Source organism: Ceratotherium simum, chromosome X, assembly GCF_057802395.1.
Source record: "Ceratotherium simum simum isolate JZ-2026a chromosome X, ASM5780239v1, whole genome shotgun sequence".
NCBI classification, from domain to species: Eukaryota; Metazoa; Chordata; class Mammalia; order Perissodactyla; family Rhinocerotidae; genus Ceratotherium; species Ceratotherium simum.
This window is the reverse complement of record NC_141940.1, coordinates 104,305,042-104,321,864: the sequence shown is the minus strand read 5'-3', so window position 1 is coordinate 104,321,864 and position 16,823 is coordinate 104,305,042. Positions and strand designations below refer to the sequence as shown.

Below are 16,823 nucleotides of genomic sequence, written 5' to 3'. Positions count from 1 at the left end.
GGGTCTAGGTTTGAGGTCTTGCCAAGAGTTGTCATGATAATCTTGAAGGTAAACATAGAGACTCCTGGGCACTCCAGAACACAAGTGGCCCCACTGCTAGCCATGCTGTCACCCTACTCAGTGAAAGACAGGGCTGGCAGGCTGCAGCCGAAGGCTCACTCTGTCTCCACTAGGTTCTCAGAGACAGAATGACCAGGAGAACAAGAGCCTGTGGGTTCCTAGAGAGTATCCTCAAGAAAACCTGCAGAAGTGGCCTTGGTTAAAGCCAAGGTGGAATCTCCCTGCTTAAGGTGCTCTCACCATCTCATTCTCCTTCCTTCGGGTGCTGGCATCACCTGCTCTCCTGCCTGCTGCACCTGATCACACAATCATCATTCCTTGACGTCAGAAGTGTCAGCTCCATGACTGTGAGAAATGCCACCAGGCCAGGGGCAAGACCCAGGAACTCAAGGGTGCTCAGGCCACTGCAGCACAGAAGAGTCTCCTTTCTCCTCCTCTCTTGTTTTGGAGATGCTCCCTTGGACTCCCTTATAGCTGGCATGTCTAGAAGCCTCAGAGATCCCCATCCACCGTCACTACTTCTGCAGCTATTTCATGCACGAGGCGTGAAAAGGCTGTCAAGAGCTCATATGAGAAAGTGCAGCTTGCTCTAAAGCCCCAACCTCCACTGAGGGCTCGCTGAAAGATCTTCTAACCAGGAAGGCAGGGATGTTGGTGCGGTTCCTGCTGTATAAGTATAAAATGAAGGAGCCCATCACACAGGCAGCACTGCTGAAGGCTGTCAACAAAATTACAGGAAGCACTTCCCTGAGATCTTCAGGAGAGCCTCTGAGCACATGGAGCTGGTCTTTGGCCTAGAATTGAAGGAAGTCAAGCCCAGGACTCGTTCCTATAGCCTTGTCAGCAAGCTAGTCCTCACCAGTGATGGGAGTCTGAACAGTGGCAGGACACTTCCTAAGAATGGCCTTCTGATGCCTCTCCTGTGTGTCATCTTCTTGAATGGCAGCCGTGCCTCCGAGAGGAGATCTGAAAATTCCTGAATCTTTTGCACATCTATGGTAGAAGTAGGCACTTCATCTTCGGGGAGCCCAGGAAGGTCATCACCCAGGAATAGCTCCAGCAAAAGTACTTAGAGTATCAGCAGGTGACCAACAGTGATCCTCCACGCTGTGAATTCCTGTGGCGCCCAAGACTCCACACTGAAACCAGCAAAAGAAAGTTCTGGAGTTTTTGCCAAGGTCAATGGTACCATCCCCAGTGCCTTCTCATCCCATTATGAAGAGGCTTTGAGAGATGGGGAGGAGAGAGCCGAGCCAGAGCTGCAGCCAGGGCTGCCGCTACTGCCAAGGCCAGTGGACGAACCAGGGCCACATCCAACTGCTACTGTCACCCCAAGTGAGGTCTGAGGCAAAGTCTTCACCTTGTGGTTAAAGAAAGCGCTCAATCTTCCTACTAGTGGAGGGCCAAGGTGAGGCTTGTGGGAACACAGTGTATAACATATTTGCATTCCTGTACAACATGTGTAAGTTGGAGATTTGCTTTCTTTTCCCTATTGTTAAGTGTTGTTCCTTTCAATTAAAGATTTTTTTACCTTCAGACTCCAAGTTTATGAACGACATGGATCATACTGATGAACATACATACAACTTGATAAACTCCAATAAATGATTGGAGTTGATTGGGGTTGAAAACTAAGACTTTTGGTATTATGTAAAAATAATTGAAAGTCCTTGAATTGCTTCTTTGTCGTTCAGAACTGGATAACGAGACATTTGAATATGGATATTTGTGAAAAAGGAAATTACCCCACAGTAAAGTCTGTGTGATCATGAGATAGAGAAAAAAGTGTAAAAAGCAGTCAATTCTTGGTTTGTTTTATTCCTTTTAGTCTTTCTTTGTGAAACTGAAGTCTATGTACCTGGATTGGCTTAGTTTATTCAAGAATGTAGGAGACGTTAAATCATAACAAATTTGCCTTCTTGCACACTTGCTCTTTAATTGTGCAAATATTAATTTAGCATCTACTCTTTAGAAGGCTCCTGGCTAGTGCTGGGGATGGTATGAATAATAGACCCAACCCCTGCCTATAGAAATGTGGAGTCTAAGAGTAGCTCTCATATAAAGCAGGGGGTGAGTTACTCCCTAAGATCTAAAGGAGCAGTCAAAACAAGGGGTGAGAAGTGGGGAGGGGGCTCCAGATGAGGAGTCTGGTGTAAACGCCCTGAGGCAAGGCAGTTGGAGACTGGGAAACAGAAAGTCCAGCGGTGGGAGGTAATTTTAAGTTAGGCTCTACGATGGGCCAGATGAGGCTGTGAAAACAGTGAACAGGAGCCAGACCCTCGCACGGTGGGTCTCAGAGTTGAAAGACTTAAGCCTGGAATGGTAAACTGTTCTTAAGAGTTACTACGGGATTGTGAGAAAACCAAGGAGAATCTCCACCTGGGGCAGGGATGGAACATGTCTTGCGCTCCTGTCCCAGTGCAGGGGAACACAGAGCACAAACCAGGTGTTTTATGCACATTATCTCCAGGAAGTTTCCGAGAAACAAGGGTGATACTCTTTTCACGTTGGAAACTCAGAAGCCACTGGGCTGGCACACTTTGCTGTGGGTCGGGGAGTCAGAGCCCATTCAAATAAAGGGCATTCAAATTCAGGTTTTTTGCTTGTAATTTTGCAAACTCTACGGGAGGTGTAGATTTTCGGAGATGACGAAATTAATGAAGATAGAGGTGGTTTGAACGAAAAGACAGCCAGGAGGGAAGAGTTAGTCTTTGAACCAAATTCTAGAAGATTTGAGTTGCATTCACCCGGAAGAAACACCCCACATTCATAAACTGATTTAATGGGGGAGAATTTACTTAGAGTTTCTTTGTAAGCAGCATTTTGGATTGATTTGGTGTTCCATGTGCCACATTCTGTCTGACAGCTCCTGGATCAAAAAAAAAATTCCATCGGGGTGGGTGTTATCCTCTGGGGTCGAAATAGTCATAATCATAGTAATAACAGGCATCGTGTAAAGTCTCAATGCATTCCAGGCACTGTGCCACGTGCTTACATGCATTCACCACATTGCACCACCCCTACAAGACAGGGCTTATCAAACCCACTTCAGAGATGCACAGCCTGAGACTCATAGAGTTTAGTAACATACCTGAGTTCACACAGCTAACAAGTGACAGGACTGGGACTACACCCCTGGTCTGAGTTGTCTAGAGCTCACACTGTTCCAATCCTCCCAGCCTGAGGCTAACCAGGCATCAGTTAATTCACTTTCTTCTACTACTGCAAAATGTATCTTGAGTGATAAAAAGAAGGACTGTGCGACCAGAACACTAGATTGGAATACATAACCAGAGCAATAACAATGCCCAAAGTAAATCGGAGATATGAATAAAGGAGAGAAAGAGATAATGCTCTGTGACAATATGGTCATCTACATATGTAAAATCAGATACCCTCAAAAGATCAGGGGCTCACAAAATCATCTGGCTCTATCCTTCTAGGTAGCAAGTAAATCTTTAGAACTACCCTAAGTCTGGCTCGTGTAGAGAAGGAATATATCAGCTTTTTTTCCTCTGACAACACAACACCTGTCCTGGGCTCCCTGATTTGTGCTGCAGTTTCCTAACCTAACATCACACTTGGCACATGCACGGATCCATTTCCTGCAAGATTTGCAATAGGGAAACTGGTCAAGTGTTCGCAGGGATGTGTCCTTTCCCAGGAAGCCTTTCACGAGGAGACAAGAGCTGAGATGAGGACCCCCATGAACAAGGACTGAGGAGACAACCACCCCCCAGTACAGGCGCCACCCCAAGCCCTAAGGAGGGTGACCTCAGTTCAGTAGAAGGAGTCGTCCCAGGCTCTGATAGGCGTGGTGAGGGCCAAGAATCAGGAAGGATGGAAAGATCCAGCCGAAAAAGTGAGGTCCTGTAGAGTTGCATCTCTGCTGTCTGTTCTCAGAGGCCCTCAAGGACCGTGATCGAATGAGGATCACCCTGATTTCCAACTTAGAATTCTCAGGAAAGCAGGACCATGATGTAAGACAAGCAGCTTCAGGAAAGCAGAAGGTGGACTGACAGGATTGGTGGATTACCATCTGTCAAGGTGAGCACCCAAATATGGACCAAGGGTAGCACCCATAGCATAAAAGGAGGCCCCACGAAGTCTCCTTTGCTGTCAACCCCAGGAAGCCCTGGGCGCAGATGTCAGGCTGATTTCAGCCTGGAAAGTCTCAGGGAGGTGAGGGCCTCTGGCTAATGGGGGCAGCCTCAGTTTTGCAGAGGGAGGGACCTGGGGCCTGACGAGAATCCATGTGAACACCCTGAGTGCTATGAGGGGACGTCCGAAAGCAGACGGGCCAGAGTCCCATAGTGTTCTGAGCCCTGGGAGACCCAGAAGAGCTGCCCCTGAGGAGTCCCCTCGTGCCACCTGTGTGGTCTCAGGGAGAAAAGGGGCTTGTCCAATAGGATAGCGCCCCAGTGCTGCAGAGGGAGGAGTCTCGGCCGAAACCAGAGTCAAGGTGAGGACCCTCAGTGCTGATGAGAGGACCTCTCCCCAAAGAGCCAGGCTCGCAGAGTCCCGCCCCTCTGCTCAGGCCTGGGAGGCGCCAGGCAGATGGCAGAGGCAGTCAGAAGCAGTGCGCCCTGACTTCCCACTAGGGACTGAGGAAGCCGAGGGCTTTGTTTGGGGTCGGGACTCGGGCCAGTAGAGGGAGGAGTCCCGGGCTCTGATAGGTTCCGAGCTGGGCACCCTGAGTGAGGGCCTCGGGACCACCGACAGCTAAACGACGGGGTTCCAGAGAGCCCTGTCCCCAGCCGTCGGCCCTCGGAGACCCCCCTGGGCAGCCGCGGCCGGATACGGCTCACCCCGACTTCCTTCGACTGACTTGCTTTCCCTTCCTTTTCGCAGGGAGGACCTCACCGGCGGGCGCTGCGGTGTGCTGGCCTGAGGGTGGACTCCCGGAACTGAGGTGAGGACCTGAATGTGGACTGGAGGGACCCTCCCGTCCGTCCCGTAGCAAAGGTGGCCCCACAAAGTACCGCCCCGCGATCGGCAGTGTGACGCCCTGGCCGGAGCCATAAGGGCGAGGAGTCCCTCCATGTTGCCACGTGGAGGGCCTCGGGAAGGGGAGGCCTTTGTCTCAAGAGGGCAGCCGCTGGAGCGAGCCCTGATGGCCTGGTGGGTCCAGGTCGGCGCTGCGCTGCGGCTCAGGCGCGATGCCACACCGCTCGTCCCTCAGCAGCTGTGCTGTGGCGGCTGCTCGCATGGAACTGAAGGGCTCGCAACTGGACACGGCTAGGGACTGGGGCTCTGCTGGGGAGACAGAAGGGCGAAGATTGGCGACAGAGGTTGGCGAACGCCGAGTCTTCCCCTCCAGAAAGAAAAAAAAACAGAGGGCAGCCTCTGTAGGCAAACGGAGGAGTCCGGCCCTCGCAGGTGATGAGATGGGATCCTCAGAGCTAATGAGGGTCCCTCCTTCCAACAGAGGTGACGTCACAGAGCCCCGCTCCTGCCGTCAGTCCTGGAATGCCCTGGAGGAACGCAGGCTAAGATAATCCCTCATTTTGGCCTGGGGTGGGGGTCTCAGCTAGAGAAAGGCCTTTATCTGAAGGGGGAAGCCCCATTAGGCAGAGGAAGGAGTTTGGGCCCTAAACGGAGTAAAGGTAGGACTGTCAGAGCTAGTCAGCAGACCTCCCCTCAAGATAGGGAGCTGCAGGGCCAGCCTGGTGGCTACCGGTTAAGTTGGCCCGCTCCACCCCGGCGGCCCCGGGTTCACCGCCTGGATCCCAGGCGCAGACCTACACCACTCACCAAGCCATGCTGTGAGCCCCATACGAGATAGAGGATGATTGGCACAGATGTTAGCTCAGGGGCAATCTTCCTCCCCGAAAATAAAAAAATAGGGAGCTGCACAGAACAGTACCTCTGCTCTCAGATCTGGGAGTTCCTTGTGCCCAGACAAGGTAGCCAGATGTGGAGCAGCCTGCCTTCTCTTCTAGCTGATGAGGGAGGGGAGGGCTTTGGTCTGAAGCTTATAGACTCTGGTCAGTCGTCGGAGGAATCCCAAATCCTATCCGGAGTCAAGGTCAAACTCCTGAATGAGGATTGAGGGAAAAAAAAGTGAACCCAATAGAGCCCTGGCCCTACTAGCAGACCTGGGAGACTCAGGCATGGTGACATGATGAGTCTTACTTCTTCCCAGAGCATCACAGGGAGGTGAGGACCCTCGTTGATGGGGATAGCCTCAGTCAGCAGACAGAGGATTTCCAGGTATTGCCAGGAGCCAAGGAGAGGACCCTTAGAACTGAGGGGACCACCTACCCCACAACAGTGAGGGCAACAATAATCCCTTGTTGATTGTAAGCCTTGGAAGTCCACACACAGTTGTGGCTAGATGAGGAAAATCTCACTTCTTCCTAGTGCGTCTCGGGTAGTTGGGGGCCCTAGTATGGGAGGACAAGCCTCAAGTCAAGAGACAGGATTTCCAGGTCCTGCCAGAAGTCGAGGTGAGGACACTGAGGGATGACTGAGATGAGCACCCACCCAAAGCAGTGGGGGCCTACAAAGTCCCAGCGCCCTCCACCCTGGGGAACCCCAAGTAGAGGTGGCCGGATGTGTTACCCTCACTTCCAGCCCAGGGGACTCAGGGAGATGTGGGCCTTGATCTGAAGCTGGAAGACTCAGGTGGGCTGAGGGAGGAGCCTAGATCCTGTCTGAGAGAGAACTCAAGAGGCCAATGACGCCAGAACAGTGGGGTCCCCGAGAGTCCAGACCCTGCCACCAATCTGGGAGCCCATGGACAGGGATGACCGGAAGTGGCATCACCCTTCTTTCATCTTGGGGTTTTCGGAAGGTAAGAATCTTAATGTGATGCGAGGGAGCTCGGGTCAGCAGAGGGAGGATTTCCATGTTTTGCCGGGACTCAGAGAGAGGATTCTGAGGACCATGGGGAACTCCACCCCATACCAGCAGGGACCCCGCAGGGTTCGTCTCCATGGTCAGTCCTAGGAGTCCCCAGGCACTGGTTTCAGGCCGCAGTGCCCATCAGTTCCCACTCAGAGGGTACAGGGGAGAGAGAGTCTTAGTCTGATGGGTCAGCAGGGGGAGGAATCTTAGGCCCTCCTCTGTGTAAAAACTGGGGACCTTGGGTGAGGACCACACATCATAGGGCCTCAACCTGCCTGCTACAGCTTTCAGCCTCTGGAGTCCACGGGCAGTGCGGCCAGATAGATCCATCCTCACTTCTACTATTGGGTCTCAGTGAGTTGTGGGCCTTGCTGTGAGGAGAAGTCCTCAGGTCAAGAGAGAGGGGCGTGCCCAGATCCTCCCAGAAGTCAAAGTGGGGACTGTGACTGATGACTGAAGATACCACCCCCCCTCTGCCAAATGAAAGGAGCAACAAAGATTCTTGCCCAGTCCCTACACTCAGTCCTTGAAGGCCCAGCGCAGGGTTGTCAGGCTGAGACTCTGCATTTCTTTGTTTCAGGTCCAATGGAGTTCCTTCGTATGAAGGTGCATCACCAGTCAGCAGAGGGGAGGGTCCCAGACTCTGTGTAGACAAGATGAGGACTCTGAATGAGGACTGAGGACAAATGAGTCGAGGACAGAGAGGGCCCCCAGAAGTGTCAGCACTGTCCACCCCAGCAGGGCTGGTTGGCTGAGGCAGCTCCTCAGTTCCTTCTCGTGGGTCCCAGGGAGCTTTGAGGTGTCAACTTTAGAGCAGCAGACGAAAGAGATGCCAGGCCCTACCAAGAGTTGACGTGATAGTCCTTGGGTGAGGACCACACATCATAGGGCCTCAACCTGCCTGCTACAGCTTTCAGCCACTGGAGACCACGGGCAGTGCGGCCAGATAGAGCCATCCTCACTTCTACTATTGGGTCTCAGGGAGTGGTTGGCTGAGGCAACTCCTCAGTTCCTTCTCGTGGGTTCCAGGGAGCTTTGAGGTGTCAGCTTGAGAAGCAGAGGAGAGAGATCCCAGGCCCTACCAAGAGTTGACATGATAGTCCTGTATGTGAACTCAGGGGACCCTTGCTCCCAGATGGAGAGGGCTCACGTTACCAGCCCCCGTTGTCAACCCAGGCAGCCACAGACAAGGCTGGCAGGCTGTTGCCTGAAGCCTGCTCACTCTAACTTCATCCACTGGGTTCTCGGGACAGGCTCAGCAAGAGCCAGAGCCCTGTGGCATCGAGAGCGGTGATCTCAAGCAAACCTGCAGAGGTGGCTCCTTCAAAGCCAAGGTGGAATCTCCCTCCTGAAGGTCTCACAGCTTGTCATCTTCCTCCTCCAGGTTCCCGCATCACCTGCTGTCCTGCCTACACTTCTGCCTGCTGTCCCTGAGCACAGTCATGCCTCGAGGTCAAAAGAGTAAGCTCCGTGCACGTGAGAAACGCCGTCAGGCCCGGGGTGAGACCCAGTGTCCTAGCAGTGCTCAGGCCACTGCAGCAGAGGTCGGAGAGTCCCCCACCTCCCCTGTGTCTGGGGGTACTCCCCCGAGCTCCCCTGCTGCTGGCTGTCCCCAGAAGCCTCAGGGAGCCCCAGCCGCTAGGTCTCGTGCTGCAGGTGTTTCACGCCCAAGATCTCATGTGGGTGCCAAGAGCCAAGTTGAGGAAAGTGAAAATTCCTCCCAGGCCTCAACCTCCACTCAGAGCCCTCACGATGATCTTCTAAGCAGGAAGGTGGGGCTGTTGATGGAATTCCTGCTGGAGAAGTATAAAATGAAGGAGCCCATTAAGAGGGCAGAAATGCTGAAGCTTGTCCACAAGAGGTACAGGGAGCACTTCCCTGAGATCCTCAGGAGAGCTTCTGAGCGCATAGAGCTGGTCTTTGGCCTTGACTTGAAGGAAGTCAAGCCCAATGGCCTCTGCTATACCCTCATCAGCAAGCTCGACCTCCGCGAAGATGGAAGTCTGAGTGACGACTGGGAATTTCCTAAGAGTGGGCTTCTGATGCCTCTCCTGGGTGTGATCTTCTTGAATGGCAACTGCACCTCTGAGGAGGAGATCTGGGAATTCCTGAATATTTTGGGCGTCTATGATGGGAGGAGGCATTTGATCTTTGGAGAGCCTAGGAAGCTCATCACAGAAGATTTGGTGCAGCAGAAGTACCTGGAGTATCGTCAAGTGCCCAACAGTGATCCCCCACGCTATGAATTCCTGTGGGGTTCAAGAGCCCACGTTGAAACCAGCAAGATGAAAGTTCTAGAGTTTTTGGCCAAAGTCTATGGTACCACCCCCAGTGCCTTCCCATTCCATTATGCAGAGGCTTTGAGAGATGAGGAAGAGAGAACCCGAGCCAGAGCTGCAGCCAGTGCTGCCAGTGCTGCCACTACTGCCAAGGGCAGTGCACGTTCTAAGGCCAGGGCCAGTGCACGTTCCAGGGCCACGGCCAGTGCACGTTCCAGGGCCATGGCCAGCAGATCCTCTCTCCCCTAGTGAGGTCAGAGGCAGATCCTTCACCTTGTGTTTGACAAGGGCTGCCAACCTGTTAAGTAGTGAGAGGTTAAGGTGGGGCTGGAACAATCACAATATATATCTTCTTTGTGTTCCTGTTATACATTGGTATCTTTCAAATGTTGTTCCTTTTAACAGAATGTTTATTTAGATTCTCAATCCAAGTTTATAAGTGACATAAATCACACATTTATTGCTGTTTATCAGATTTAAGAGTAAGAGTTTTGGTATTGTGTAATACAATTTGAAAACCCTTGCATCCTTTTTGGGTTCCAGAACATGATAACATGGCTTTGTAATAGGGAGTTTCTTGGAAATGTGAAAGAACCCGCAAAAACATAGCTGTAGTTTTAAAATAGATGAAAACAAAGGAAGATGTGGTCAAATCTTGGTTTATCTTACTCACTTTTGTCTTTCTCTTTGTAAAATTCAAAAATATATGCCTGGATGTTCTTAACTCATTCAAGAATGCAGATAATATTAAATAGCAATAAATTACATTCCTTGCTAAGTGCTTCATTTATTCCCATCGTGAACTGAACATCTGCTCTTTGGAAGGTTCTGTGCTAGTAGTGATGATGCTAAGATAAAGAAGACCCTGCACCTGCCTGTAGACTTTCAGAGTCTAAGAGCAGTTATTATAAAAGGAAGATAGTGTGATGAACTCTAACATGTGAAAGACAAGTGAAAAAGCGTTGAGGATGGTGGTGGGTGGTCCAGAACTGAGCAGTGAAATATACGTTCTCGGAGCCAGGACACTTTGAGGTTGGGACTTTGCAAATCCCTCGGTGGGAGGTAATTCTAAATTAGCTGCATGGTGGGCTAGATGAGGCTGTGATCATCATGGGCAGGGGGCCAGACCCTCAGATGGTGGGCCTCAGAGTTGAGAGACTAAGCCCGGAATGAGAAATTGCCCTTAACAGTTACTTTGGGATTATGCGTAAACCGGAGAGAATCTCCGCCTGGGACAGGAACGGAGGGTGTCCTGTGGGCTTGTCCCAGTGCAGGGGAACACAGTCCACAAGCCAGGTGTGTTACACACATCATCACCAGGGAGTGTCTGAGAAATAAGGGTGATACTCCCTTGAGGTGGGATGCTAAGAAGCCACTGTGCTGGCACCCTTTGCCCTGGGCTCAGGGAACCAGAGCCTGCTCTGTCATTTTGGTTATATTGAGTGTAATTTGGCAAAACTCCGAAGTAGGGCCAGATTTTGGCGGTGGTGAAAAAAATGAAAATAGGGGTGTTTTTGATGGGAGGGGAGTTGGGAGGGAGGGGAATTATTGATCCTTGACACAAATTCTACAAGCTGTGAGTTGAATCCTGGTGAAATCCCTGCCTCCAAATTAAATAACATATTCTCTAATGGGGAAAAGTTACTCAGTGTTACTTGCTAAGCAGCACTCTGGCTGATTTGGTTTTCTTTGTCCTAGAGTACTGCATAGTCTCTGACATCTCCTGGATAAAACAAACAATCCCAGAGATGAAGGTAGTTTCTTCTGGTGTGAAAATAAGCATAATAATAACTACCATTCATGAAAGACCCAGTATGTACCAGTAACTGTGCCAGGTGCTTTACATACATCACATACGTTCCAACAGTCCTAGAAGACGGGCTTGTCAAACCCACTCAGTAGATGAAGAACTTGCGATTTTCTCAAGTTCACGTGGCTGATAAAGTGACAGAACTGGGACTAGAGCCCTGGTCTGAACCTCCCTAGAACCCACACTGTTCCGCTCCTCCCAGCCTGAGGCTGACCTGTGTCTATTAATTCATTTCTCTTCTCACTATTCCATGATGTCTCTCAGGCGGTAAGAAGAAGGACCATGTGGCCGAAGTCGTAAAAGCAGGCCTCAAGAAGGAAGGTGAAAATGAGAATCCAACACATTTGGGGATTGTCTGAGGGCTTCATTTACCTAGGGTCCTCCTGCCCCTCGCGCCAGGGTTCCTTGAGAGCTGACTCTGCTCCGGTCCCAGCACGCGTGTCCAGGCCCAGCACTTTCCTGCATGACAGCTCCCCTCCCCTGGGTCTTCCCCAGTGTGCCCTCAGGTCCAAAGTGGAACCCGACCTGCTGGCCAGCTCTTCTCTGCATCCTCCTCTGGAGGCTGCACTCTGCTCCGCTGGAACAGGCAGCCCATATCCCTGCCCTCCGCTGACTTAGAGCATTCCGACTCCCTGCAGATCGCATCTGTCACTGTGGACCCCACTGATAGCAACAGCCCCTTCCACGTAATTGTTCAAAAAAATAGCATTCTCCCTGGGACAGATTTAGACAAGAATCAGTGGAGAGATGGTGAATTATTTTTCCTCTTTATTCAAAGCTAGCATGTCTGCCAAGGAACCATTCTCCACCTCCAAGAAAGACTCCAAGATGGGTTTTTAGGAATCCAGCCTACTGAGATTATACAGGTTATTGCAAATGACAATGCAGAAAGGTGCTATTGAGTAACAAAGGGCGAGCCCTCCCTGCTGAGATTTACAGTGTCCTTTTGAAAATTGATGTGATCCTATATTTTAAAACATCTGTTACATAGTATGCACTAGAAAAATTTGTCGAATTCCAGGGTAAATTTGGCCTTCTCAGAAGTTCCTCTGAGAAATGAAGAGGGTTGTTGTCATAACCAATTGCAACAGTTGCTCTTTATTGAGCACCTACTGTATAACAGTGTATGGGAGAGACTGAAAGTGCTCGTCCACGTTGTGTCTTGCTCTCCTTCCTGGGCTCCTGGGAAGACTACGTTCCCAGTCCAGTTGAAGTTAAGAAGGGTCATGTGACTAACCTGTGCCACTGATATATTAGTAGAAGCGTGTTTGTCACCTCCAGGCCAAGGCACATGAGAGTCAGTATGCCACCTCCATGCTTTCTCTTCCATTCAGCACCAAACACAGAAAGCCCCTGTGGAGATGTGGAGCCACATGATGCAAACAGCCTGGCTCTCTGGTCACCTGACAGCAGCGAGCTTCTGTCAACCCATATCAGATGTTGTGTGCACAAGAAATAAATTTTTGTTGTCTTAAGCCATTTAGATTTCAGGTTTTCTTTGTTGCATCAGTCAGCAGTTACTTTAGCTGAGTAATATACTACTACTATTTCTATTGTTAGGCTCATTTAAATATTTTAATGACAAAGCTAATTGTAGTATATATATTCTTGTTATAAAGACGTCTAACACATAAATCACAATCTCCCCCCTTATAACATTCCTCCAAAATTCATCCTCCCTTTTCAAAAGTAACCACAATTAACAATCTGGTGTGTGTCATTTTAAAGCGGATTTGAGGCTTTTTCAAATGTAGATGTGCTCCAAAAATTGATCAAGTTTTTAACATACATGGGCAACCACGTACGTATTGTTCTGTGACTTACTCTTGCAACGCAATGAAGTGAATGCAGAATCTTTCTGAGACAGCACATATAAGACCCACCTCACTTTTTAAAACTGCCATCACCATTAGAAAAAGTTCCAGTCAGCCCTCTTGTCCTAGCCAACCTACAGCATGAAGCAGAGCCACCTCAGCCAAGCTGTAGATCCGCGAGAACAAATGGTTGTTGTGTCAAGATGCTGAGTTTTGTGGCTGTTCATTAGCACAAATTTACTAATAAGTACATTAAGGGCTAGCAGTGATTACAAGCAATTCATATTTTAATTTTTTGTGTTCTTTGTTTTCTACAGGGAGCACATATTATTCTTAACAATATTTTAAAAGCTTAAGAAAAATAAACTTTAAAAGACATGGGAGGGGCCGGCCCGCTGGCTTAGCGGTTGAATGCGTGTGCTCCACTGCTGGCGGCCTGTGTTCGGATCCCAGGTGCACACCGACACACCGCTTGTCTGGCCATGCTGAGGCCGAGTCCCACATACAGCAACTAGAAGGATGTGCAACTATGACACAACTATCTACTGGGGCTTTGGGGAGAAAAAGGGGTAAAAAAGGAGGAAGATTGGCAATAGATGTTAGCTCAGGGCTGGTCTCTCTCAGCAAAAAAAAAGAGGAGGATTGGCATGGATGTTAGCTCAGGGCTGATCTTCCTCACAAAAAAAAAAGACGGGAAATTCCAATTATAGATATTAGAGAAGCCTTTAAAATAGGAAAAAAACAAGCAAATAATTTACAAAAGTTAAATGACATATGATTATTTCACCTATAAAATACAAAAAATAAAGATTACTCACATACTATTCTCCCTCAAGATGGCAAATTAACAAAGAGAAAATTTATATCAAAGGATAAATTCCTGATAGTTCATGGCTCTCCACATAGTTCATGGAGGACATTTATCTCACACCTAGAATGTGAGAGCATGAGATTCTGGAACCAGACACCTGGTGTTTGAATTCCAGCTCTACCATTTACTAGCTGTGTGATCGTGGGTAAATTACTTAACCTCTCTGTGCCTCTTTTCTCATCTGTAAAATTGGGGTGATGATAGTACCTAACTATAAGATTATTTTGAAAATTAAATATAAGGCGTTCTGAACAGAGCTCATGAATTCATAAGCATTATGAATGTGTTTATTATTTTATTATCAAAGCATTTTGCTGAGTTTTCATTTTGCATGTGGAGGAAATAATTGACCTTTAATACAGCAAGAAATGGACCCTATAGACAACCTTAAAAACTAAAATGTAGAAATAATAACCTTCTGAGAGGGAGTCTGACACATCTGTAGTTCCTAAAATACTATAGGAGGATTTCCATTAACATTGTCAATAAAAAAGTATTAATGTTTAAATACTAGCCATGGTTATCAGAAAAATTTATTAGCCTTAATACTTCATTCCCCATTTGTATAGGATAAATGAAGCTCTTCAATAGAGAGACACTTCATTTTTTTGTCATTAGTACATAGCTAAGCAATGAAAACTGGGGAACTCAGTTTTGACCACATCTTGGACTAAGTAAGATTTAAGGATAGTCTGGTATCTAAGGATAACTCTTAATGTACTCTTTATAAATCTGAGGAGATTTTGATGATCTCCTTTGAGAGTGATATGGAAGAAGGATTGGAATACATTGGCAATGCTGCATAATCAAAGCCTTGTTTTCAGACATATTTTATAGTTTTAAAGTGATTTTTAACTTAATTTTTCCAAGCTGGAACATTCTATGTCATAATTATTAGCCTCAGAAGGTATTTTATTTTTATTTATACAAGTATTTGGAATTTATGACTGGATGTGTGCATTTGGGCCAATTGGACTTCTTTTATTTTGTATCAATGTACTTTTGGAATCTAGCATTATGCTTTTTCAAATATAACGCATATATGTCTGGCACAGCTTCTTCCTTGACTCTGTTGTTGTGCTTACATAAAATAACATGAGTTTGCTTCTCATTGTTTAGAATCAATAACATAAGTTGTAATTATGTCCTGGAATAATATCTATTTCTAGTCTAGCCACATTGAGGGTTAAATAGGCTATGACATCTGGCCTGAGAAACTAATCATCCTTTATCATTTCTTTCCACTTGGGAAAGGGCATCCAGAATTCTAAACAATCACCTTTATAACTAAATATATAGAATAAAAGTTGTTTATAAATTGGGGTCTGCTTGTACTTAGGAGAAAATACTAAGACCACTTTTTTCCTGTAAAACATAAATGGAGAACTAAGGCAAAGATAATTCAATTAGCATTTATATTGTCACCTCAAAATTTCAAGCCAAACTACAAGGATAATATACTGTAATGTGTATATATGTTGTGATGTCAGTTTCCAGTTCAAGTTAAGGCTACATTGTATTGATCTGATGAGCACATTTGTTAGCTAAAGCCAAAAGACAATCCAGATTCTCTGTCGGACTGCTATACATGAAACCCCCTAAAGTGTTTGGACTTATTGGCTCAATAATTCCACATCTGGGAATCTATGGAAAGGTCTCTTTTCTGGAGCTCTGCTGCATATGCCACTGTTGTGACTATTCTCTCCTTTGCTAAATTCTACTGCCTTGACTTCTTTATTAGTCAAGATAGGCTAGGTTATGTCAGAGTGTCAAATTAATCCTGAAATCTCAGTGTTTTACCACAACAAAGGTTTATTTCTAGGTGATATTACATGTTCAATGGGTATGGGAGAGGGAGAGGCACTAGGAGTTTGTTCTGGGACTTCCCTACTCATTGAGGCATGAAAGAGTGGCCAGAGATTCTCTAACTATATATTTTCTCTAACTATATATTTTCTCCAATTCAGCCAAACTCATCACTTCCTCTCCCATTTCACTGGCTGAAACTAGTCATACATCCTTGGTTAGTCTCAAGGGGTCTGAAAAATGGAGCTTTCCATGTGCCTGAGAGGGAAGAATAGGAAATTGGGTTTGGTGAGAATAGCACTGTCTCTGCTACTATTTTCAAGACGGTACCCTGTCCTGGTTCCTGTACTATTCAGACTATTTTTTCTTCATCTTCTTAATAGACTTCTCCTCCATATCACCCCTTAAACATTGATGTTCCTCAAGTTACCATATCCAGGCACCTATTTTTTTCTTCCAGTAACTATCCCCAGGTAACTTCAACTACTGCTGCAGTTCTAACTACTAACTACATGCTGCTAACTTCCAGATCTATTATCCCAAGCCCTGACTTACCCACAAAGCCTTAAACACAGATCCAGCTAGGATTAGTTCATGGATATCTCAAACTCAATGTGAAAAAATATAAACTCATCATTTTTTCCCAAAGCTCCTGTCTCCTCTTCCTATGTTCTTTCTTCCAGTTAGTGGAGGCATCATATTTCTAAGCCTAGATTCCTCCCTATCATTCCTACATCTTAATTTTATATGCCAACTTGACTAGGCTATGGTGCCCAGTTGTTTGGTCAAACATCAGTCTAGATGCTGCTATGAAGGTATTTTTTAGATGTGGTTACTATTTAAACCAGTAGCTTTGAGTAAAGCAGATTACTATCCAGAGTGTGAGTGGGCCTCATCCAATCATTTGAGGGCCCCCAGAGCAAAGATTGAAGTTTCCCAAAGGAATTCAGCCTTAAGACTGCAGCATAGAAACTCTGCCTCAGTTTTCAGTCTGCCTGCCCTGCTCTACAGATTTCGGACTCAAGACTGTAGCATCTGAGTTTCTAGTCTACTGGCTTGCCCTATGGATTTCAGACTTGTCGGGAATAGGAGATATATATATCCTGCTGGCTTGCCCTATGGCTAGGTAGATATAGATGTAGATATAGATATTGATATGGATAGATATAGATCTCCTATTGGTTCTGCTTCTTTGGAGAACTCTGACTAATCCACCACCATACACAAATAAAGAGTTCCACTAATTACACTTCCTAAATACTTCTCCACTCTCTCCATCCCTATTGCTATTGCTCTTATTCAGGGCTCTGCCATTTCCATCCTAGTTGATTGAG

The 16,823-nt window shown here is 47.4% G+C and overlaps 1 protein-coding gene and 1 pseudogene across 1 annotated transcript; both read left to right on the top strand.

Moving 5' to 3' along the window:
- Positions 1 to 401: 401 nt before the first annotated feature.
- On the top strand, positions 402 to 4,951 carry LOC147911967 (melanoma-associated antigen B4-like; annotated as a pseudogene).
- LOC147911966 (melanoma-associated antigen B1-like) lies at positions 4,816 to 9,998 on the top strand. Its single transcript, XM_087427047.1, has 2 exons — positions 4,816 to 4,972; positions 8,294 to 9,998. Exon 2 carries the CDS (start codon positions 8,352 to 8,354, stop codon positions 9,435 to 9,437), a length of 1,086 nt encoding a protein of 361 aa, XP_087283173.1. The 5' UTR covers positions 4,816 to 4,972; positions 8,294 to 8,351; the 3' UTR covers positions 9,438 to 9,998.
- Positions 9,999 to 16,823: the final 6,825 nt, after the last annotated feature.

What these genes read in the sequence shown, in the direction of transcription:
- LOC147911966 (XM_087427047.1), top strand. Translation starts at nt 8,352, where the DNA reads ATGCCTCGAGGTCAAAAGAGTAAGCTCCGTGCACGTGAGAAACGCCGT.